Source organism: Amphibalanus amphitrite, unplaced genomic scaffold (assembly GCF_019059575.1).
Source record: "Amphibalanus amphitrite isolate SeventyFive unplaced genomic scaffold, NRLGWU_Aamphi_draft 000289F_arrow, whole genome shotgun sequence".
NCBI classification, from domain to species: domain Eukaryota; kingdom Metazoa; phylum Arthropoda; class Thecostraca; order Balanomorpha; family Balanidae; genus Amphibalanus; species Amphibalanus amphitrite.
Genome location: NW_024881784.1, coordinates 223,721 through 247,413, shown reverse-complemented (window position 1 = coordinate 247,413; position 23,693 = coordinate 223,721). Strand labels below are relative to the sequence as shown.

Sequence of the window (23,693 nt, the reverse complement as noted above, 5' to 3'; positions counted from 1 at the left end):
TTCGCTAATACATAAGCTAAAGAGTGTTTTGCCGGAATCGTTTAGTAGCAGAACTGACCGGAATATAAGTAGAATGCAACGGTTTGAATCGTTAATTTGTTGAAACTCTATTGTTCTCTGAGACCACTGTGTAACTTTTGACCTGAGAATCACCAATTATAACGACAATGGTGGAAGCAGTAGGCACTGTAGAGTGTAGGCAGCACTATATAGTTGGCACACTTACGCAAGCACACGACTTACGCAGTGGACATCTGCATCATGCATGTTAAGGTTTACTGGGAAGAGTGGAGAAATTAGTCAAAATATAACTGACTAAGGAAAATAGGCGATATTTCCAATTGAGCTGGGGCGGAGAGGGGGAGGGGACGTATGGTCAGCTATGCCAATAATTCATTCTCGTTTTGCAGCTGTGTAAAAGGGCGTCCGTTTTTTTGGTGAGACCTTCCCCATTGGCCATTTCCAAGCTAAATCGTGGTGGAAAGTCTGGAGACCTCAGCCTCGGTAGTCGGTACCCTGCGCGCTGCGCCACCTTGCGAAACATAAAGCAGCAGTCCTGACATCTACAGGCGTTACTTTTCATGAAAGCGCGGATGTGTTCGCGCTTATGCGAAGAAAATTCTTGCGAGTATGGTTGATAATGAGATTAATTGTTGTCATTTATTTAATAATTCATTGGCAAAAGTACCCTAATAAATCGGTAAAGTAGCTTAAACTGTATCGTATTTCCTTGGGAAAAAAATGACGAACTCATCCTAAGACATCCAGATTATTGGATGCGTTCGTCAGTTGTAAGTAGTTCAAGTTTTTAGAAAATTTGCTTGTGGAAAATCATAATGTTTCACAGATATGCCTATTTTTGAATAATTTATGCATTCATCTGCATTAAAAAATGATTGTAAAGCAAAAGTGCAAAAGATTATTGTCAATTTATTTTCTCAAATCACGATTTACGAACACACAAAACTCCAGCTTTTAATTTAGTGCGTGTGCGAATTGCGGTCAAGAAAAAAGATTTAAACTGTCTATATTTCTCTCAAAACAATGAAGGATGAATGAGGAAAACGCTGTTTTGAACAATTGTATATTTATTTTTTCTCAATTTAGCAAAAGTACAAAATTTTCAACTATTATTAAATTTGCTCTCACAAAACCCATCACTTTTAAGCATGACGTCATGTCAGCCAAACTTACTAGCGCCATCTCTGGAGAGCATCTTTCGAAACCTCCAGACGATAGAGAGAGCCGAAAACAGCTCGAAACAGCATATAATTTTAAAGAAACCCCTCCGAAATCCAAAAGCCTATTCGGGTCCATAGAGAATAACTGCGGTCCCCCGCAATTTCGTCACGAGCGTCGGACCAATCAGCGTCGAGTACCGCCGAGCGCTGATTGGTGAATTTTCCGCTAGCGTGTAAGTACTGCTCACGGAACAAGAGCTCGTCGACAATCCTCCACAAACGTCTGTCACCATTTTTCATAATGCTTAAAGGAAATAGTTCACTTTCACAAAATTATTTTTTTTGCAACGATTTATTATTTTTTATGTTCAAAATAATCAGCAAAGAAAATAAAACCTTTTTATAACAAAATATTTCTTTTCTATATTTTGATATAGGAAGAACTTTTCAGTTTCTGTAAGGCACAAGCGATCCAGTATGAAAAGAGCATGGGTCCCGAAAATTCTTCAGAAACAGAGAAATTATCGCAGCCACCGGCATTTGGGCGATCTGCTCGATCTGATAATGTTCCCCTGAATGTCCTAATTGATCAGTACGAGAATTTCTCTAGAGTTCTCGTAGATAATTTCTCTAGTTTCTGAAGAATTTTCGGGACCCATGCTCTTTTCATACTGGATGGAAATATATGCAAGGCACACATCCTCAACGCAAGACACCTTTTTCGGGACGAGAAATAGAATATCTTTGCCTAGGGTGATCGTTGGGCTGTAAAAGCTCCTGATTTATGCTCGTCTCAGCCCAAGCTACGGAACTGCTATTCCAGTTCAAAACCCATGTTAAAAAGTGAACTATTTCCTTTAACAGCCGGAGCGTACCCCCCTGTGCTGTACTGAGCAAGCAGCCCTCAAGTTCTATTGGATCCTCGCAAACAGGCCACCTGCAGCTACCCAAACTAGAACTACCAAAGTTTGGAGGAGATGTGCTGCAGTGGCAGTCCTTCTGGGAGTGTTTTGAGGCCGCAGTGCACAATGCTGATCTGCCTGAAGTGACCAAATTCGCTTATCTGAGATCATTCCTCGTGGATGAAGCCAAGGAGAGTGTCGCTGGTTTGCCTCTGACTGGAGCAAACTACAGCAGTGCTTGCGACCTGCTGATGAAGAGATTTGGGAGGAAGGAGGTGGTTATCTTCTCCCACATTCAACAGCTGCTCTCTGTTCCGGAGGCGTCATCCTCGAGCGTCCCATCCCTTCGAGAGCTTCAAGACCGTCTTCAGGTCCACATTCGCAGCTTGGCATCACTGGATGTCGGAGGTGACCGTTATGGTATTGTTCTGGTCCCTCTGATTCTGTCGAAGCTGACCCCAGACATTCGCCTCGAGTGGGCCCGTGAGGGCTGTGGCAGGGAGTCGGACCTGGATTGGCTGATGAGCTTCCTGTCTGAAGAGATCAACCGCAGGGAGCGATCCTGTGCGTTCAGCAGACTACAGGTGGCGTCTCCTCGAGAGACTGCTGCGTCCACCGAGAGTCGACCGAAGACCACAAACGGCCCTCAGCAAAGGAGGAAGAAGGAGCCGCGTGAAAGGGTGCCAGCAGCAGCAGCTCTGCAGTCAGGAGCGAGTCCGGGGTGCCCTTTCTGTGGTCAGACACACCAGCCTGAGGTATGTGTCAAGCTTCAGCCCTTGTCTGTCCCCGAGCGTAGAGATGCCATCCGACAGGCAGGACTGTGTTTCCGCTGCTTGCATGCTGGGCATGTTGCACGAAAGTGTGGGGCAGTGTGCGCTGAGTGTGGTGGACGGCACAATGTAGTGTGCTGTTTCAAGCTACATGGAGGGGGTATGCAGCGCGATCAAGGGGGTGCGACAGGAGCCAGTGATAGCAGTATCCGTAGCAGTGGCTCAAACCCAGCTCAGCATCCATCCCTGTCATGCAAGAGTGGTGGTCTAGAGAGGAGCTGCACAATGCTGCCCACCGCTCGTGTAACTGTAGTAGGTCGCGGCGGACAGCGAGTAGAAGCCACTGCGCTTTTCGATACAGGTAGTGATAGGACATATGTCAGTGACAGACTCGTTAAGTCAGCTGAGCCCGAGTGGGTAGGCTCTGAGACAGTGTCCTATGTGGCATTTGGAGGGACTGGCTCATCTGCTGAGCACAGAGATGTGTACCGAGTGGAGATGATTGGCTCCAATGTAGCCTCTCCGACAGCCCTTTCCGTTCAGGCTATCAGGATCCCTGTGATATGCATGCCACTCCAGCGCCCACGCATGCCTGCTGCAGCTGTGCTGCAGTCCTTCAGTCACCTGGAGCTGGCTGATCCGCCCTCTGACAGACAACTGACTGTAGACATACTGGTGGGGCTGGACTGCTACTGGGATCTGATGGAACAGGGTGAGATTCGGCTGGAAGGGGGACCCGTGGCGCAGGAGACCGCACTGGGGTGGATCATCTCCGGTAAGGTGAGTGCGCCAGATGGTGCTAGGACGGTGGGCAGCGCCACAAGTCTGCTGTGTCTTGGTGACATTCACGAGCAGTCTCTGAGGCGGTTGTGGTCCCTCGAAGGGATTGGGATCAGTGAGCCAGAGGAGACCGATTCTGAGGTGCTTACCCACTTTGATGCATCTGTGAGCAAAGTTGATGGTAGGTACGAGGTGGCGCTGCCGTGGAAGGCTGGCAGCGAAAAGAAGCTCCAAGAGAACAGGTCCGCCGCTGAGGCGCGCCTGTCGGGTCTGTCTCGTCGGCTGGACAGAGACCCAGAGCTGGGAGTGGCCTATTCGGAGGCACTCCAGGAGATGGAGCAGGCGGGTGTGGTGGAGGAGGTTCCCAGCCTCGAGCTGGATGGTCCTTATCCTTGCTTCTACCTGCCTCACCGTCCTGTTGTAAAGGAATCCAGCACTTCCACTCGGGTGAGACCGGTGTTTGACGCTTCTGCAACCGGTCCCAATGGTGTCTCGCTCAACGATTGCCTTGAGGTGGGACCGTGTCTGATTCCCAGTCTTGTAGACGTGCTGCTTCGTTTCAGACGCTGGAAGGTGGCCGTGACGGCGGACATCAGCAAAGCCTTCCTGCAGGTGGGCCTCAGGAAGGAAGACAGGGACGCTCACAGGTTCCTCTGGATTCATGAGGGTCGGAAGCGGGTGATGCGCTTTCGAAGGGTGACCTTTGGGGTCAGCTCCAGTCCGTTCTTGTTGAACGCGACTATCCGCTATCACCTTTCAAGGTATCCCTCCTCTCGCGCGATAACTGAGATGCTCGAGAACTTTTATGTTGATGACCTCCTTTCGGGAGCCGACTCTGAGCAGGAGGCGAGCGCTCTGCTGACGGAGGCTCAGACCGTGATGGCTGACGCCGGTATGACCCTGACGAAGTGCACGTCAAACAGCTCAGTGATGTTCGACAAGGCTCACGCTGCCTCTGGCACAGGCGAGCTCGAGAGTGTGAAGGTCCTGGGGGTGAGTTGGAGTCCAGCTGAGGACGTCTTCTCGTTCGAGGGCCTCACTGTCCCTGCTGATGTGACTCCGACCAAGCGTGTGGTGCTGAGCTGCATAGCTCGGCTATTCGACCCCTTGGGGTTTGTTGCTCCGTTCGTGATGGTTGCAAAACGCATCTTCCAGGAGCTGTGGAAGCTCGGTATTGGGTGGGATGATGAGCTTCCCTCGCAGTCCAGCCTGATGTTCATGGAGTGGCTGAAAGATCTGGAGCTGCTCCAGCAGATTCACATTCCCCGCTGCTACTCGACTGAGGGCTGGAACCGTGGTGCTGGCGTTTCGATTCACGCCTTCGGTGACGCCTCTCCTAAGGGCTACGGGGCAGCGGTCTACCTCCGGGTCTCCCAGTCAGATGGCTCTATTGAGGTGACCTTGGTCATGGCCAAGGCGAGGTTGGCGCCACTGAAGAGTGTTACTCTGCCACGACTTGAGCTACTGGGAAGTCTGCTGGCTGCACGCCTAGCCGTTCTTGTGAGGCAGGCTCTGAGGATTCCTGATGACACAGAGACTCGGTGCTGGACAGACTCGATGATCGCACTAGGATGGATCCGTGGCGAGCCTAGGCGATGGAAGCAATTTGTTGCAAATCGAGTGACGGAGGTACAGGGTCTGACCGCTCCGTCGGACTGGTCTCATTGTCCAGGTGAGGAGAACCCAGCAGATCTGACGACCCGCGGAGTATCGGCTGAGTGTCTGAGCGGATCGGAGCTGTGGTTCCGTGGTCCCAGGTGGCTGGCTACGCCTCAGGCTCGTCCCGGGGCTGATGAGTCAGTGCCTCTCGTGTCCAGTGAAGAGCTGCCGGAGGCAACACTTCTGTCGTGCGAGCTGGATGATGCCGGTGTCTCGGTGGTTGGGAGCGCCGGCCTCCCAGCTCTGGTGACTGCGGCACAGAGTGCCCCAATATTCGACTGCAGCCGCTGGTCGTCTATGAACAAGGCGGTCAGAGTGGTGGCTTGGGTGAACCGCTTCCGCCACAACGCGCGGTCTGGGCGTCACAATCGGTCCACTGGCGATCTCTCGGCCGAGGAGTTGGTGGCGGCCAGGCACCTGCTGCTGCGAGAGGAACAACGACTGGCCTTTGCAGCGAAGTTCAGCGCCCTACAACGGGGCAAGCCAGTACCTAAAAGTTCGAGGGTACACCGTCTGTCCCCCTTCATAGGCGACGACGGGCTCCTGAGAATCGGGAGCAGGCTTCAGGAGTCTGAGCTGACCAGTGAGGAGCGACACCCTGTTTTGCTTCCAAAGGGACGGGTGGCCGAACTGCTGGTGTGGGACCACCATCGTATGATGTGCCACTGTGGTGTGTCTACTCTGATCACTGCACTCCGAGCGGCCTTTTGGATCGTGGGTCTCCGCTGCCTGGCAAAGCGCATCAAACGCTCGTGTTTGGTTTGTCAGCGGCAGGATGCTGTCCAGTGTAACGAGCCGGCGGCGCCGCTCCCTCGCGACAGGGTAACCCGTGCGCCGCCGTTCTCGGTCACAGGAGTGGATTTCGCGGGGCCGATTTTCGCGGTGGACTGCCCGCGAAGAAAGTTCTATGTGTGCCTATTCACCTGCGCTGTAACACGCGCAGTGCATCTGCAGTTGACAGGATCACTGTCACAGGCTGACTTTTTGATGGCGCTCAGGCGTTTCGCTGCCAGAAGGACTCTGCCGTCAGTTATCTATTCAGATAACGCGCGAAGGTTCAGCGGAGCCGATCAGCTGATGCAGCGGTACTTTGGCCATCTCGCTCCCCGGTGGAAGTTTATCGTGCCAAACTCACCGTGGTGGGGCGGTTGGTGGGAGCGACTGGTGCGCTCCGTGAAGGTGGGACTCAGGAAGTCGCTCGGCACAAGATGTCTCACTCAAATGGAGTTAGAGACTGTGCTAACTGAGGTCGAGTCATGTGTGAATTCACGTCCACTGACTCAGGTGACTGACGCGATCGACTGCGAGAGTCCACTGACGCCCACTCATTTCCTCACTGGACGTGGCGCCGGCTTCCAGGCCAGGCTGCTGGAGGATCCAGAAGCGGTAAGTGGTAGAGCGCTCTCCGACAGGGCTAGGGTACGCGAGAGGCGTCTGAACCGTTTCTGGACGGTCTGGAGGGATGAGTACTTGCGGAACCTCCCTCACTCGGTGCGCAAGTTTTCGCATCAAGGTCAGCTACAGCCGGGGTCGGTGGTGCTCGTCAGGGAGGATAACGTTCCCCGGATGAAGTGGGTGATGGATGGGGACCGTCACTAAGCTGTTCCCTGGCAGAGATGGGGTGACCAGGTCTGCTGAGGTTCGAACCCAGGGAGGGCACTTGAGGACCCGGGCAGTCCAGAGACTCTATGACTTGGGACTACTCGACTGATGCCCTCCACCTGACAGCAGCAGGCAGCGCACTCCTCTTCTTACCTCTGTCCCCTCATAGACAGTTCGAATGAGAAAGGGCTGGACGGATTGAGGCAAAATAGGTTTGGATTGTCAAGGCAATCCAAAGGCGGGGAGGATGTTGTGAATTTAGTTGTGACTCCCTATTAGATCTGCGTCGTTTTGTTGTGTTGCATTTAATTGATGTCACGGACGTGCGAATTGGAGTTGAGTGTTTTTGCCGCGCTGGGAGGTGCGGTCGTGGTGAGCCACGTGATCTTTGTCAAGGCTGGTATTTTGCGCCTTATTGTTGTTGTCGGCTAGTTTCGAGTGATTCTGAAGTCTGAAGTTCTTGATCGGACGTTTTTGTTCTTTTTTGGCTGAAATCGATGCTTGAAGTATTCTCTTTTCAACATGGGTTTCAATACAGAGTGTGATTTAATTCGTTACAGGTATACCAATTCCTTTCCGCTTTTAAACCTGAATAATTCCATTTATACCCATATGAGCCGAGGCACCTGTATAATTGTAACAGAGATTGAATACCTATACAGTGTAGGTACCCTATATCAATATTGTTCATAGAGTACACAGTAAGTGTACAGCTTGAGCTTATCATGGAATAAGCACTTTATAGGCACCGTGGAAAATCACAAAAAAAAATGAGCATAAAACGCGTCGAACCATATCTAAAAAATATTCCAAAGTTACCGCACTAACCGAACTTACAAGTTACAGCAAAGCCAAACTCAAACTCACAGCGATGAGAAAGAAATTGCAGAAGAATGACGTAGAGTATTATTCCGTACATTCAAGGCTTGAAGCACCGAAGCACGAGCATTACATTTTGAAATTTTTCAAATAATGTAAAGCCCGCGCCTGTAGGAATAGGTTTTCCTGGTCGACGGGCGCCGCGTCGGAACGCGAGGCTGGCTTTCACCTCGGGCGGGCTGACCGTTCCGACTCCCGCCTCGAGCTGGGTTATAACGCGTGAGCACCGGCCGATCGGGGCTCTCGTGTGGTGGCTTCGCTCGAGGTAGGTGTCCCGCTGACCCGGAGGATGGGGCTTTGTGCTCACCCCGCCTCCCTAGCTAGGCTAGGAGCAAGGTAAAGTAAATGTGTAGATTGCGCGTGTTAGGGTATGTTAGGCTAATCTGCGCGTTTATTCTGAGGCGACGTAATTTCCCGTAGACGTACATTCCCGAGCAGTCTTGTTTCATTCTTTGGCGTTATACTTGTTTTATGTAAATAATAACGGAGCAGAAATCTTTATCTTGTTTGGCAGAGAGAGACATTCGAGACGAGAGACGAAAGACGGAGATAATGAATGAGTCACGGAGTTTAAACATCAACGTAACGTAAATGTAATAATAACGTAACTTGCAATTAAGACGGTGTAATGCACACCGCAACCCACGAGGGTGCGCGACCCAACCGTGTGTGCCCAAAGGTGATGCATTCCCTGTCCACCGGATGCCAAAGTAAAGTAAAGATAATAGTTGGACCACCACAGCTGGGTGGCAGACGGCTGTTGGAGGATTGCACGGGTGTCGGCGGTAGCGCAGCCGCCGGCATCACGAGTACATTACATAAATTTGGTGCATCGGCCGGGAATCGCTGTTACGTGTGCACATTGCGCTCAAGTCGGCAGTGAGCCTTCTTCTGATATGGAGAAGCCCGTAAGTCTCGACCGAGCAGGCTAGTTCGCGTGCACAATCATGTCAGTCGGTGTGACCCTTGTTCAGCCACTATATAAGTCTTAAACTGCGTTAGTTGGTTGGAGAAGCCCGTAAATCCGCGACCCAGACACCTGTTGTTTGGGCGGCATGTTGTGCAAGTCGGCAGCGATCCCTTCTCTTGATATAGAGAAGCCCATAAGTCTCGACCGAACTAGCTTGTCTTGCGTGCGCTTTGTGCTGTAGTCGGTGTGACCCTTGTCCGACCGCTATATAAGTCTTAAACTGCATTAGTTGGTTGGAGAAGCCCGTAAATCTCGACCGAACAGCCCCAGTCGATGTGCCGATTTAATTTGCTCACTCCGTGAAATATTCATTACTCAGGGACAATCGAGCGAGCCAGCCACCAAAATTCATTAGGAAAATTTTGTTGACGACTGCAATAATGAGACATAGGTGGGAGGAAATATCTGACCGATAAACGGCGAACCGTATGATTGATTGATGAAAGTATATGATTGATATAATTGAATGTTGTGCGAGTGATGAAATTGAAATGTTTTCGTCACGGATAAAGGCCTGTCCTGAAGAGAACTTCAATTTATTGTTATGCCTGAAAACCATTGCTATGAATGAAATGCTAGAGAACTTTTGATCTACTCATACTCACTGATGATTTTCGCGTTTTTCAAAACCCTATAAGTGGTCAAATCAATCTTTGCTAGACAGGAAATTGTAAAGCCTTACCAAATCGTAATTATGTGATCGAGATTATCGTTGGTTTCCTCGTTAAGTATAACCTGAGGTTTGCTTAAATGTTGCAGAAGCATCATACAAAATATGCTGAGTTTTGTTATTGAAATGTACCTATTCATCAAAAATCGTTTGAACGTTGATAGGCCGACAAACCTATGACCTATGTAAAAATATTAAATTCTTGCTGGGCATCAAAGTTTAAAGTTTTATGGTGCATGAAGTACAAATGCTCGAAATCCTTTTGTCGTGCTCGCCAGTGACCTTCGTTTTTCATAAACTTATAGTTGTCACTACCGACCTTACTGGAGGTCGTTAAAATGGTTAAAATTTGTCATCTCGTCAATAACGTTATCTAGACAGCGGTAATAATGATGCTGTGTGTGCGCGAGTAGGCATGAGAAATTTAGGAAGACAGCGCTGATTACTTTCACTATCACGGAACTCGAAGGGTCATATTGCTGCTGATGTTCTGTTCTCCCGCAGGGTTGGCAAATTGTCATCAGAGACGATCCACGGCAACGATACGGGACTCTTCTACACCTGCAGGTATTCACTCCGGTCGCTCTTGATCAACACCGAGTGAGTACCGTTGGAGGTTAAGAGTCGTGTGTCGTGACGTAGTTGTCTCACTTCACCTTTGTAATTGGCAATGCCTCCCCCGGGCGCCTCACCAATTTCACCCTCCGATAAACCAGGGGGGCAGGAGAACCCGACTGCCCCACCGCGGCCAGAGGGAGATGAATCTGACTATACATATGAGTATGGACCCTATTATGGGGCCGATCAGGCCGGCGGGGGCGTTACACCTCGCTCTGGGCTGTTACGGCCCAGGCCTCCTCCGCCGCCTCTGCCCGGACGACTGACCGGGTCGGGATTGCCGCCGCAGGCCGCTCGCTTAGGGGTCAGTGGTATCGGCGCCGCATCCCGTAGTCCCTACCAAGGACAAATGTATACGGGCCGAGGTCAAGCGGACCGCGACCCTTACGTGTCACCACCGGCTCGGGGACCAAAAAACCTCGGTGCCCTCCGGGAGGTGGTTGTGTACGACCCTGATCGAGAGGAGCGAGGAGGCGTCACGGTTCGTGACTTTCTGGAGTCAGCTGCAGGTGCCGCCACGCTGGGCAATTTGGACGGCGGCGACCTTATGCAGGTCATGCCTATGCGCCTGCAAGGCTCGGCCAAAGCCTTTTACCGGACATTCTTGGAAGGGAAAGGGCTGAGTACGACCTCCCCGGCGCTAGGCGCGCATTGGGAGGAATTCCGGCTTGCCCTGCGAGAACGTTTCCAGAGGTCGGCTGACTCCCTAACCACGCTCATGGATCTGGTTAATTGCCATCAAGGTGAAAAGGAAGGTGTGCGAGCCTACGCTCAACGCGTAAAGGGAATGGCAATTAAACTCTGGCCTTCTCTTGTACATTCTTCCGAGCCGACCAGTCAGGAGGTGGCCGATTCCCTGGTCTACCAACATTTCCAGAAGGGACTCCGCCAGCACCTTCTGGAGTACCTCAATCTGAAGGACATTAAAACCATGGAGCAGGCCGTGATCGAATTAGCTCGAAAAGAGTCGTTCGACCAAGCCCAAAGAGAGAGGTATGGTGGCCAGGTGAATATGATTACCAGCGGCAGCGACAGCACGGAGGCGATGGGCCAGTTGCAAAAACAGATGGCCGAGTTGAAAACCACTGTCTCGGCCTACATGGCTGAAACAACGGAACTGGTGCGGGACCAAATGGCCGCCGCCGCTCCCTACAGCGCAAATCAGCCGTTTTGGGCTGATTTCCCTATGGGGGATGATTACAACCTTGCCGCGTCAGCTGGCGTGGCTGATGGAAATGGTCCTGATTATCCGATTCCTGACTGGAGTGCCGCCGGTGCAGAGGGACATTATGAGATGGTGAACGCAGTCGGATTTCATCCCCGACTACCTCAGTACCCAATTGTGCGGCCTCCAATGCCGTCCGGACAGGCGCAACTTGGACCTCGTGGGGGGTGCAACTATTGTGGTGGTCCCCATATGTGGCGTCACTGCCAGAAGCTGGCATATGATCAGGCCTTCGCTCCGGGGGTCCCGTACCAGGCCCGCTTCCCGCGGTCCGGAGCGACAGCTGGCCACCCCGCCAGACCTACCCGCCCCACCGGGGCGTTTCCCCCACGAATGATGTGGAGAGGCCCGCCTCCGATGAGCACCGTGCGCCCGGGCAATGAAAGGGGACCGTTTCCGTCACATGCTGGAATGCCCGCTTTAAACGGCCAGCACCGGCTTTGAAGCCGCTCGCCAAGACGGTGTCTGACCCTTCCAGAGCGGAGTCATTTTCCGGCCCTGATCAGGAGATATCCATAAATCACATAATGCTAAGAAAAGCAGACTTGCCTCATATCCCTGTACAAATTCTAGGACAAAATCTGACCGCCCTTGTCGATTCAGGCTCAGCGGCAACACTCATTTCGAGCACTGCCTGGAGCCAGATGATACATAAACCGACTTTGCGATCATCAACTAAAATTCAGCTCCGATCAGTCACCGGTAACTTGCTCCCGGACCTGGGAGAAGCGGACATGCCTATTAAAATTGGAAATCAAACTACCTCGGCGAAAGTTCATGTTATTACCGGAATCCCGTTTCCGTGTATTTTGGGCATTGATTTCATTAGGGAGGCAAATCTTATTTTACGAGCAGCCGACAACTGCGTACAAGTGGGAGAGGAAAAGGTGCCCTTCACGTCACGTTGCGGGGGCTACAATGGCCCGAGGGCCGTGATGACAACGCAGGCAGTAACTATCCAACCCTTCCAAGGTGTCATTTTAACTGTTAAATCGGATCTTCTAAAACCAGGACGACAAATTGTCGAATTCACTCCGTTGGATCCTTCCAATACGACGTACCCCTTTCTAAGAGTGGGTGACCTCATCGGGGAAACCAGCGAGGCTGGATATATCCAAATCCAACTCTGCAATCCAACCGACCAGACTGTCGAACTGCCGACAGGATATGTGCTCGGTACCACCACGCACGTTGAGGGATGCGTCGCGACGGTGAATTTCGGCCAACTTTCACCTTCAGGGGCCGAAACACCAACAAGGGAGAAAGCTGCGAGCGCCGATGCCCTGCGGGCTGGAGAGAGGACGAGCCGTCCTAGATGGGCGGGGCGCTGGGACAGCCGAGACGCATTCCTCCAAAACTTCGATCTTAAACATCTGCCGGAGGAATTGCGAAAGCGGGTCGAGACGCTTCTGTGTGACTACGAGAGCATATTCGCTTCACACGATTTCGACCTGGGTCAGATCCCCATTGCGACCCACACCATAAAAATCCAGCCTGACTCTGAACCAGTGTATTGCCGGCCTTATCGATGTTCTGAATTTGAGAGGGAGGAGCTGCGCCGTCAGCTGGAGCTCATGCTGAAACATGAACTAATTGAGCCGGCATATGAGGGCTATCGATCTCCCGTTTTGTTGGTGAAAAAGGCCGGTGCAACATCAAAGTCAGATCAATATCGTCTAGTGCAATCATTTGTAAAGTTAAATGCCGTCACAGAACCTATTCGGTATCCCTTGCCGAACATGCATCAGATTCTTGAAGATTTGGGGCGCCATAGAGGATGGTTTTCCTCCATGGACATGACAAAATCCTTTTGGCAACTTAGAATCCGACCCGAATGCGCAAAGTACGCCTCGTTCACCACTGAATTGGGAGACTTTACACCGAAGGTGGTCCTCATGGGGCTAAAGGGAGCATCAGAAACATTGCAAAGAGTTGTTGATCAGATATACAGTCCCGTGCTGGCCACGGGCAAAGTGCGCTGCTATTTGGACGATCTCATCTGTGCCACCCCGAATGAGTCTGAGCACCTGGAAGTGCTTGAAAGGGTATTCCGATTGGCTCAACAATATGGCGTGAAATACAAGCCGAGCAAAACCAACCTACTTCGCAATTCCATCAAACTCTTGGGGCACGTCATCACGCCGCAGGGAGTGCGTGTGGACGACAGCAAAGTATCCGCCATCACGAAGATCTCCCCGCCCACAAACAAGTCGGAAACCCGAGCTTTCTTAGGGATCACGGCTTTCTATCGTCGCTTTGTTCCGAATTATGCAAAGATCGCCCTACCATTGATCAACTTATTGAAGAAGAACGTACCATTTGTGTTTGACGATCAATGTGCTGAGTCGTTTAAATCCTTGAAAACCATCTTGACGACGGCCCCAGTGCTCAGATATCCAGATTTCTCCGGCAAATACCCATTTGAAGTATATACCGATGCGAGTGACCGAGCCATAGGCGCGGTGCTGCAACAGGTCTTCCCAGACGGAACACACCCCATCGCATATGCCAGTCGTGTGCTGACACCGTCAGAAATATGCCAACCTATTTATGCCCGCGAATCCCTAGCCGTGGTATTTGCGGTCACCGATAAATTTCGAAAGTATTTGCAAGGGCGGCATTTCACATTGTATTGTGACAATGTTGCCGTGAAGCATCTTCTCAAATCAGTGAAAGATCCCAAACACTCCTCCGCTCGGCTGGCCCGAGACGCCATCTCATTGTTGGATTATGACTTCACCATCCAACATATTCCTGGCCAGAAAATACCACATGTGGATGGTCTCACCCGCGTCTCCTGGACAACGTTGAAACAGGAGGTGGGTATAGAGACTGCCGATATCGATTTGGATGCGCCCAAAGATCCGGTGTGTGCCGTTATGGAAGCAGGTCTCGGCTCCTATTCCCTGGGGGAATGGAAGCAAGAGCAGCTTTCAGACGAGCAGCTGCAAAGGATAATGCGCGGCATGGAAATGGACAAACAAACCATGGGACCGATACGATACAAAAGTTACCAATTCGACGAAAACGGCGTTTTAACATACGCAAAAGGCGCTAAGGGCAAGCGGGTCCGAGTTGTGCCTAAACAGTGGTGCGAATTACTGCTCAAAGGCTATCACGAGGGACCTATGGGCGGCCACAGAGGCGCCCGAGCCATGCTAAACGCGCTGAGACCACGGTATTTCTGGCCAGACATGCGTGCAGATGTGTGCCAGCATGTACAGTGGGTCTATTTAAGATCTCCAGAGCCACCACGTGGCGCTACGGTCGGGGTAGGGCGAGTCCAACTCCCGGGGGGAGCGAGGTCACCGGTCATTGTGGGGGAAGGAGGGAGGGGGAGGGGTGACGCGCTGCTATCGCGGCGTGGAGCGTGCGTAGCGCCGGGAGTGGGCCGCCCGCCACTGCGCCGCGGCTGAGGGGAGGGGATGCTGGTTGCGGGTGCGCTCCCTCAGGTATGGTGGTATCCAGGGTGGTGTTTCACCGGTGATATCTGCTGACGTCACACTTGTGGTAGTGTTGGAGCAATGGGCTTGTTGACGTCTCCATGGAAACCCAATTTGACACGTAGTAATAGCAGCGTCCTGCGATCGCCGTTGAAACAACACCCTGTTCATGTGAAGCCAGCAAGAATGCGACTGAAGGGAATAGCTATCTCAAACAAACGGGCAAGCGAAAGGCAACGCCTCAAACTTGCAGCAAAAATGTTAACCAAACATAATTGAAATCTAGGACCTATACTTTCAGTCGATCCTTGCATGATCTGAAAGGCTTTTCTAAAATTTATATTCAGTTGCATAATTTCTTTCATTAGGCACTATTTGGCACGCTCAGCCTTGATGGGTTTTTGTCGGATCGAAAAGAATCACGAGTTGAAATGGGTCCAGAGAAACGACCAAAAATAAAAAATGAAAACTCATGAAACTCAGCAAAACATTAAAATAAATATATGGGTGCGACAATTTTGACTTTGTTAAGAGGATATCGGGAAAGATAAATCACCGTGCTTGTCAGTATTGCAGTAAAAGGAAAGGTTTTGGCTAGTGTCTAGATGAAACCAGAGCCGTGTGGGGCTCGAACCCACGACACCGCACTCGGCACACAGATCACCCAGCCCCAACGCTACGAACACCTGTCACCCTGCGCCCCTGCGCAGCTTGCTGGATAGTGTTTCTGCCAAAATTGTTTGTTGAATGTCTGACGTCTGTGAATGTCACGAGGCCAAGCCCGAAGGTAAATGAGGGAGCCGAACCAGGTGCTGAAAATGAGGCCGCTTTCTGGTCCCGGCGTTTTATTCTCCAGGTGGGTTAGCCCCGTCCAGCGCTTAGCCTTTCGGGACCCTCTCAGAGCCGCGGTTGTTTTCGCCGCTCGGCCCATTCGAGATGCAAAGTTGGATAGTCACACGAACTTTATTTGAGGCCCCTGAATATACGACTTCGAAACTAATCGATTCTACAAAACCTTTTTCTTTCATCTATATGCACACATTTAACAGTGACTCCAGATTAGGCTGGTTTGGCTGGCCCTAAATAAGCTTCGTGTGACTATTAACTTTGCATCTCGACTGGGGCGCGCGGCGAAAACAACCGCGACCCTGAGTGGGTCTCGAAAGGCTAAACGCTGGACGCCCGGATAATAAAACGCCTGGACCAGAAAGCGGCCTCATTTCCAGCACACATTAGACCGGGTTGAACCAGGCTGGACCGGGGTCTTACACCCAATCATGATCATACAAAACAGAAGCTAGTTTCAGGTCATATATTCTTATGAATTTGTTTATTGTTTAACTTATTTTGGCTTAGTTTTTTAATACGAAACCTTATGCACAAAAATGCGATACTCGTCCACTTTTTCTCATCACCTTTTAGCGACTAAATTTGACCTTAGTCCGATGTGACCCGTCATACAAAAAAAAAAATTGCCTCCATGACAATTATTTGTCAAAAGGCGCTCTACGCAAGAAACACCAGCCAGTCCAAAACTGGTGAAGGATATTTCTGGTGCTGGAATTATCTTCAATGAAAATTTCAGGCTATATTTAGAATCTTAATCCTTTGAGCTATTCGGCGCTCGGAGCACTCGCTAGTATTCCACTGCCAGCTGCATTACCAACATCACAATCATTACCAACAATAATACCTATACCATAGCATCATGCATTACCAACATCACATATGCAGCACTTTGAGTGCGTCATATAGGTGACAATAGATGAACCGACCACGGCAAACCCATGCCTTTATCCTTTCCTTCCAAGCAGCCAGGCTACGGGCCGCCAGGCCCGCCACCGCGATATGGAACAGCGAACCGGCTAGAATGCGTGCTTTGCCTACGGCAGCGCCTAGCTGCGCCGGGGCTGTTTGACAGGTCACCCGCACCGTGACCTCGCCCCTCCCCACCTCCCCACCGGGCCCAGCTCGGTACTGACCTCCCCTTGAATTTGACATGGACTCGACTAAGGCTCAACGCCATCTAGTTACGTCTGGAGATCCTAACTAGATCCACTGTACAGTCTTGCTCCCAATGTGAGCAACGATCCGCCGGTTTCAAGGGCCGAGCGCCCATTCAAGACAACTACCAGGCGACACGCCCGTTTCAAAAGGTGAGCATTGACTTTATGACAGGTCTACCCGCCACCGATCGTGGAAATACCGTGCTCTTGACAGCCGTTTGCTGTTACAGCCGCTGGGTAGAGCTCATTCCCTTACCAAATCGAACGGCCAAGGAGGTTGCCGCGGCACTGACTCGTAGCGTTTTCTTTCGCCACGGGTGCTGTCAGATTGTGTCCGATTCAGGAAAGGAATTTGTCGGTGAGGTGATGTCACAAGTCTATCGTCTACTCGGAATTGATTCACGCACCAACACATTCTATCATCCGGCCAGTCAAGGCAAAATCGAAAGGACACACCGCGTGATCGCGGATGTTCTTGCCAAATTTGTGTCATCCGGTCATGAAAATTGGGATTTGTTTGTCGCTTCATGTATGATGGCCATTAATTCATCGGTTCATTCCGCCACCGGATACTCTCCCTACCACCTTGTGTATGGCAGGCGTCCCACGCTGCCACCGGATGCTCTGCTGCTCAACGATCCTCCTCCAGAGTGGCGAAAATATTCCCAACATGTAGATGAGCTACTACGGCACACGCACTTAGCATTTGCGGAGGTCCAGAAACGAATGGGGACTGCAAATGAGCGAAACCGGCGGCGCATCAACTCAAAGGCCAGGCTCAGAACCTTCGAAATCGGTCAGGATGTGCTTTTGTATACCCCGAAATTGACAGGCGGGGAAACACGTAAGCTGGCCATGTTGTGGAAACCTGGATTTGTGGTGATTGCCAAGTTCGGCAATGTGAACTATCTGATCAAAGACAAAACCACGGGGCGTATGCAATTGGTGCATGTCGATCGTATCAAACAGCAGCGCTCCCCGTTGGACAAACGAAATGATAAAGGCCAGCATCAGAACTCATCGCCTCCTGCAGGTGGTCACGCTGAGGCTGCGCCAGAGGTCAATGAAAGTCGGCCATCATCCCGAAACTCCGCTATTGATTGGGATACTGAGTCGGTCCATGACCATGGTTCCAGTCGGCCGATAAACCGGCCTCAACGGGCAAAGCCGCCCGATCCACCAAAGTCACCAGCAGAGGAATCGCCGATCTCCTCGGCACCGGCCAGTACCCCGTCCGATTACGACTCGGCCAGGGAGTCCGTAACAATGGAGTCCACCGATGGACTACATTTATCATCAGGAGCATCATCCGAGCATTCCTCACCCGAAGGTCCAGATGGCGATTCGGACGACGCATTGAGTGCACCGAGTCCAACACCGCCGGTCCGACGTTATCCTCAGCGCCAGCGCCGACCGCCTGATCGCTGGTCCCCGACCTAGCCGGTGTGTTTGCTGTTTGGCCAGTCGTCCCAATCCATTATTCCAGCGCCGCTGGGCATGCGTCGGAGCGCTGTAATGGCGGAGACTAGTGGAATGCGGTACCGCAATTCCGCAGACTATTATCCTCCATGGGCGAAATGCGCCAGAGCCTCGTCTCCCAGTCAATTCCATCCCGGTCCCGCTCATTATCTCAGCGATCAGTCATTTCTTCTTCCTGGTTCGCCCAGTTATCGGCGCTGCGCCGCACGCACATTCGACCCGCATCTCTGCGCTCTCAGCGATCGGTCATTTCCTCTTCCTGGCTTTCACAGCCATCGGCGCTGCGCCGCACGCACATTTGACCCGCTTCTCTGCGCAGTGGGAGTCGAACCATGTCCCACTTTCTCTTTCACCAGATCCCACGCACAATCTAATCACTTCCCGCTCGCCATGTGCCAGTGACGGTGACCCGACCCACAGTCGGCTCTGTCACTGAACCGTTACCAAAGGGCCGGCCACGAGAGATGCCGCTCTAAACTCAGTTTAGACGGACATAAATTTAAATGACTTGTTTGTGCAAAATTTCATGGCCCATTCAGCATGATCATGCCGACCATTACCTGTGACCACTGGTAATGTCGCTCTAAACTCAGTTTAGGCGGAAGGAAATTTAAATGATTTGTTTTGCGAAATAAATGGCCCGTTTAGCATGATCATACCGGTCAATACCTGTGACCACTGAGACGGCCGCTCACGTGGTCAGGTCGGATGGTCGACTGTGACGTGTTAAACGTACAATTTCGGAAAAGTTCAGTCTTAACCAGTTTCTCATGGAATACAAATTTCATTAACGATCGAAGCTTGCAGATTTAAAGTCCGACCATCAATCGGAAAAGGGCCAAGAATTACGGACAATCATCCGCGGTGTTGTGATGTCACGCCCCACGGCCGATGTAAGCCGTCTTTAACAACCAGAGGTGCCCCTATGACCGCGGCTGGTATGTACCGTTTATCCTTCCATACATCCAATACTCTCTCCTTTCATCAGGCAAATTAAATTAAGCATGTGCTCTGTGACAAAGGTATGAAACGTTGTGTGTGCGAGATATTATGAAGTGTTATGTAATTTGTTAATTAGAAACGTTTAAATGTGCGAGGTGTGATGAATGTGATGTAACTGTTTAGCTAGGCATTGCATATCGAACATTTTTCTGCCGAGTTGTTTGTTTTTATCGTCAGGTACACGGCTGGCGATCGCCGACGAGAGCCGCTGGGTGTGGACAGATCGCCCTACACGACTGGGAGCCGCGTCGCTCTCGGCTCGGTCAATGTCGCCGTCGGAAAGCCGAAAGAGAGAGGATGTCGTCGTCGCGGTAGCAGAGAAGAGGAGGAAGTAGAAGCCGTCGCGGATGCAGAGAGGTTGTGAAGTGTGTCGCCATGAGGACGCCGCCAAATGGAGGCGTTATAAGCGTCGTCATGAGGACGCCGCAGTAATCGCCGCAAAGTGAGGGCGTCAACGCCAGCACCGCCGTCGATCGAGTGAAGGCGCGACACGAGCGCCGCCCAGCCGCCCCGCCGTCCGCCGCGGTAGAGATGAAGAAAGTAGCAGCAGATGACCAGAAGTAGCAGTAGATGACGCCGTCGCGAAAGTAGCAGCAGATGACCAGAAGTAGCAGCAGATGACGCCGTCGCGGTTGAAGGAAGTGAACAGAAGTAGCAGCAGATGACGTCGTCGCGGTAGAAGGAAGTGAACAGAAGTAGCTGCAGATGACGCCGTCGCGGTAGAAGGAAGTGAACAGAAGTAGCAGCAAATGACGCCGTCGCGGATGAAGGAAGTGAACAGAAGTAGCAGCAGATGATGCCGTCGCGGTAGAAGGAAGTGAACAGAAGTAGCAGCAGATGACGCCGTCGCGGTAGAAGGAAGTGAACAGAAGTAGCAGCAGATGACGCCGTCGCGGTAGAAGGAAGTGACAAAGTAGGGCGTCGCCAGCTGAGGGCGCCGCCATCCGAGGGCGCCGCAATCCGTCGCACCGCCGTCCTCCGCGAGTCTAGAGAATAGCGGTGCCGCCGAGAGAGCGTCGCCAGCTGAGGGCGACGCAAAAGGGCGCCGCCAAACGAGGGCGCCGCCGTCCGAGGGCGCCGCCGCCGGAGCGCCGCGCCGCCGACCGCCGCCCGCCGCGATAGAGAGAGGGAGTCGCCGCGCCGCCGCGAGAGAAGGACGAGAGAGAGGAATGGAGGCGTCGGTCGGAATGTCGGAGGCATCACGCCGTCGTCCGCCGCGCGCCGCAAGGAGAGAGGTGTCGCCGAGAGAGCGCCGCCGCTAGCGCCACCTAGTGGCAGCAGTCGGCGCGACCATGAGAGAGTCACCAGCCAAGGACGCCGCCGCCGGAGTACCGAGCGTCGTCGCCACGGGCGCCGCCTGCCGTCCGCCGCCTGAAGCGAGCGAGAGAGAGCGTCGCTGCTAGCGCCACCAAGTGGCAGCAGACGGCGCGACCAAGAGGGCGCTCGCCGAGAGAGCGTCGCTGCTAGCGCCACCAAGTGGCAGCAGACGGCGCGACCAAGAGGGCGTCACCAGCCGAGGCCGCCGCCGGTGGTGGAAGACCCTACGACTACAGGTGGCGCTGCGGGCGGCCTGCTGCTGGATCAGCCTGGGAGCCGCCAACAGAGGCGGCTCAAGGAAAGGAGCTGCTGCACCCGACCGGGTGCTGCCCCCTGCGGTGGCAGCCAAGCGGTGCCACCCACCGCTGCGCCCCACTATGGCGATCTGATGCTGCAGCCCGGGCTCCGCCGCCCACTGCTGCGGTCTGCTGCTGCAGCCCGGGCTCCTTCGCCCACTGCTGCGGTCCGGGCCTGCCGCCTGCTGCCGGCTGCAGCCCCTCTGCCGGCTACCTGCCCGCTGCCTGCAGCCCGCCTGCTGCCGACGAAGTAGCCCGCCTGCTGCGGACGAAACAGCCCGCCTACTGCGGCCCGAGCCGGCTGCCTGCTGTCTGCTGCCGCCTGCTGCCGGCTGCAGCCCCTCTGCCGGCTACCTGCCCGCTGCCTGCAGCCCGCCTGCTGCCGACGAAGTAGCCCGCCTGCTGCGGACGAAACAGCCCGCCTACTGCGGCCCGAGCCGGCTGCCTGCTGTCTGCTGCCGCCTGCTGCCGGCTGCCTGCCCTCTGCCGGCTGCTTGCCCGCTGCCAGCAGCCCGCCAGCTGCATGCCGCCTGCCTGCTGTCTGCTGCTGCCCGCTGCCGGCTGCCTGCCCGCTGCCGGCTGCTTGCCCGCTGCCAGCAGCCCGCCAGCTGCATGCCGCCTGCCTGCGGTCTGCTGCTGCCCGCTGCCGGCTGCTTGCCCGCTGCCAGCAGCCCGCCTACTGCGGCCCGAACCGGCTGCCTGATGTCTGCTGCCGCCCGCTGCCGGCTGCCTGCCCTCTGCGGGCTGCTTGCCCGCTGCCAGCAGCCCGTCTGCTGCGGCCCGAAGCTGCTGCCGGCTGCCTGCCTGCTGTCTGCTGCTGCTGCTGCTGCCGGCTGCTTGCCCGCTGCCAGCAGCCCGCCTACTGCGGCCCGAAACGGCTGCCTGCTGTCTGCTGCCGCCCGCTGCCGGCGGCCTGCCCTCTGCAGGCTGCTTGCCCGCTGCCAGCAGCGCGCCTGCTGCGGCCCGAAGCTGCCGAGTACCGTCCACTGCCGGCTGCATTGCCTGCCCGCTGCCGGCTGCTTGCCCGCTGCCAGCAGCCCGCCCGCTGCGGCCCGAGGCTGCTGCAGGCTGCCTGCCTGCTGTCTGCTGCTGCCTGCTGCCGGCTGCTTGCCCGCTGCCAGCAGCCCGCCTGCTGCGGCCCGAAGCTGCTGCACCGGCTGCCTGCTGTCTGCTGCTGCCCGCTGCCGGCTGCTTACCCGCTGCCAGCAGCCCGCCTACTGCGGCCCGAACCAGCTGCCTGCTGTCTGCTGCCGCCCGCTGCCGGCTGCCTGCCCTCTGCAGGCTGCTTGCCCGCTGCCAGCAGCCCGCCTGCTGCGGCCCGAAGCTGCTGCCGGCTGCCTGCTGTCTGCTGCTACCCGCTGCCGGCTGCCTGCCCGCTGCCGGCTGCCTGCCCGCTGCCTGCCGGCTGCCGGCTGCTTGCCCGCTGCCAGAAGCCCGCCTGCTGCGGCCCGAAGCTGCTGCACCGGCTGCCTGCTATCTGCTGCCGCCCGCTGCCGCAGAGCAGGGAATGCCGCCCCAGAGGTGGCCGAACGCTGCTACTCTCATGCATCTGAATGTCTGATCTGAGTATATGTTTGATGTCTGTAAACATGTCTAATGTGTGTATGACTTGCTGTTGCTCCGCTTGAAGGCTGCTCCGTATCCCTGCTACTATGTTATCGCGATCTGTGCATTTCGGAACGTCTTAGTCTGTCGATTGTAAGGCTTTACTAAAGACCCCCTCCCCGGAAGTAAGGGGATTTAACCCACCTTGCGGAGAAGGGGGTATTTATGTAAAGCCCGCGCCTGTAGGAATAGGTTTTCCTGGTCGACGGGCGCCGCGTCGGAACGCGAGGCTGGCTTTCACCTCGGGCGGGCTGACCGTTCCGACTCCCGCCTCGAGCTGGGTTATAACGCGTGAGCACCGGCCGATCGGGGCTCTCGTGTGGTGGCTTCGCTCGAGGTAGGTGTCCCGCTGACCCGGAGGATGGGGCTTTGTGCTCACCCCGCCTCCCTAGCTAGGCTAGGAGCAAGGTAAAGTAAATGTGTAGATTGCGCGTGTTAGGGTATGTTAGGCTAATCTGCGCGTTTATTCTGAGGCGACGTAATTTCCCGTAGACGTACATTCCCGAGCAGTCTTGTTTCATTCTTTGGCGTTATACTTGTTTTATGTAAATAATAACGGAGCAGAAATCTTTATCTTGTTTGGCAGAGAGAGACATTCGAGACGAGAGACGAAAGACGGAGATAATGAATGAGTCACGGAGTTTAAACATCAACGTAACGTAAATGTAATAATAACGTAACTTGCAATTAAGACGGTGTAATGCACACCGCAACCCACGAGGGTGCGCGACCCAACCGTGTGTGCCCAAAGGTGATGCATTCCCTGTCCACCGGATGCCAAAGTAAAGTAAAGATAATAGTTGGACCACCACAGCTGGGTGGCAGACGGCTGTTGGAGGATTGCACGGGTGTCGGCGGTAGCGCAGCCGCCGGCATCACGAGTACATTACAATAATATTCTTGCAAAAAATTGTATTGTTGCATCAAAATGATTCTAAATATCAAGATTATCACTGAAAATTTGTCCATACATATTCATATACGTCAAATATTCACTAATCACTATATTTTTGCAACTTCATCAAGTTAGGTTGTCTTTGTAGCGCCATTATTTGGAAAATTTGGTACCTTCTGTTATGCTGCCATATCCTTTCGATAAGGCACTACAAAGTAATAAAAATAAAATATCATTCGTTCACGGACGTATTCATTCGATGCCCTCTCTGACCTTCGGCCTTCGCAGTTCAAGCAATTCGATCGCAGCCGTGCAGGACATGCGAAACGTAAGCAAATATCGGCAACCCTGCTTGCGCCTCCATGGTCCGTGGAAACCGGACGCTAATACCCGG

At 53.4% G+C, this 23,693-nt stretch overlaps 1 protein-coding gene across 6 annotated transcripts in view; it reads right to left on the bottom strand.

The window, feature by feature from the left end:
- LOC122387551 (cell cycle checkpoint control protein RAD9A-like) overlaps positions 1 to 23,416 on the bottom strand; it is a 33,675-nt gene extending 10,259 nt beyond the window's left edge. Inside the window, exons 1-2 of one of the 6 annotated variants that reach the window (XM_043377858.1) lie at positions 23,301 to 23,416; positions 7,762 to 7,868 (exon numbers count right to left, since the gene is read on the bottom strand). In XM_043377858.1, the coding sequence (XP_043233793.1) occupies positions 7,762 to 7,813 (52 nt within the window). In that variant the 5' untranslated portion in view covers positions 7,814 to 7,868; positions 23,301 to 23,416. Of the gene's footprint in view, positions 1 to 7,565; positions 7,601 to 7,686; positions 7,869 to 23,300 lie in introns of those variants that run through there. The other 5 variants (XM_043377859.1, XM_043377862.1, XM_043377860.1 and 2 more) reach the window with 5 other exon arrangements.
- Positions 23,417 to 23,693: the final 277 nt, after the last annotated feature.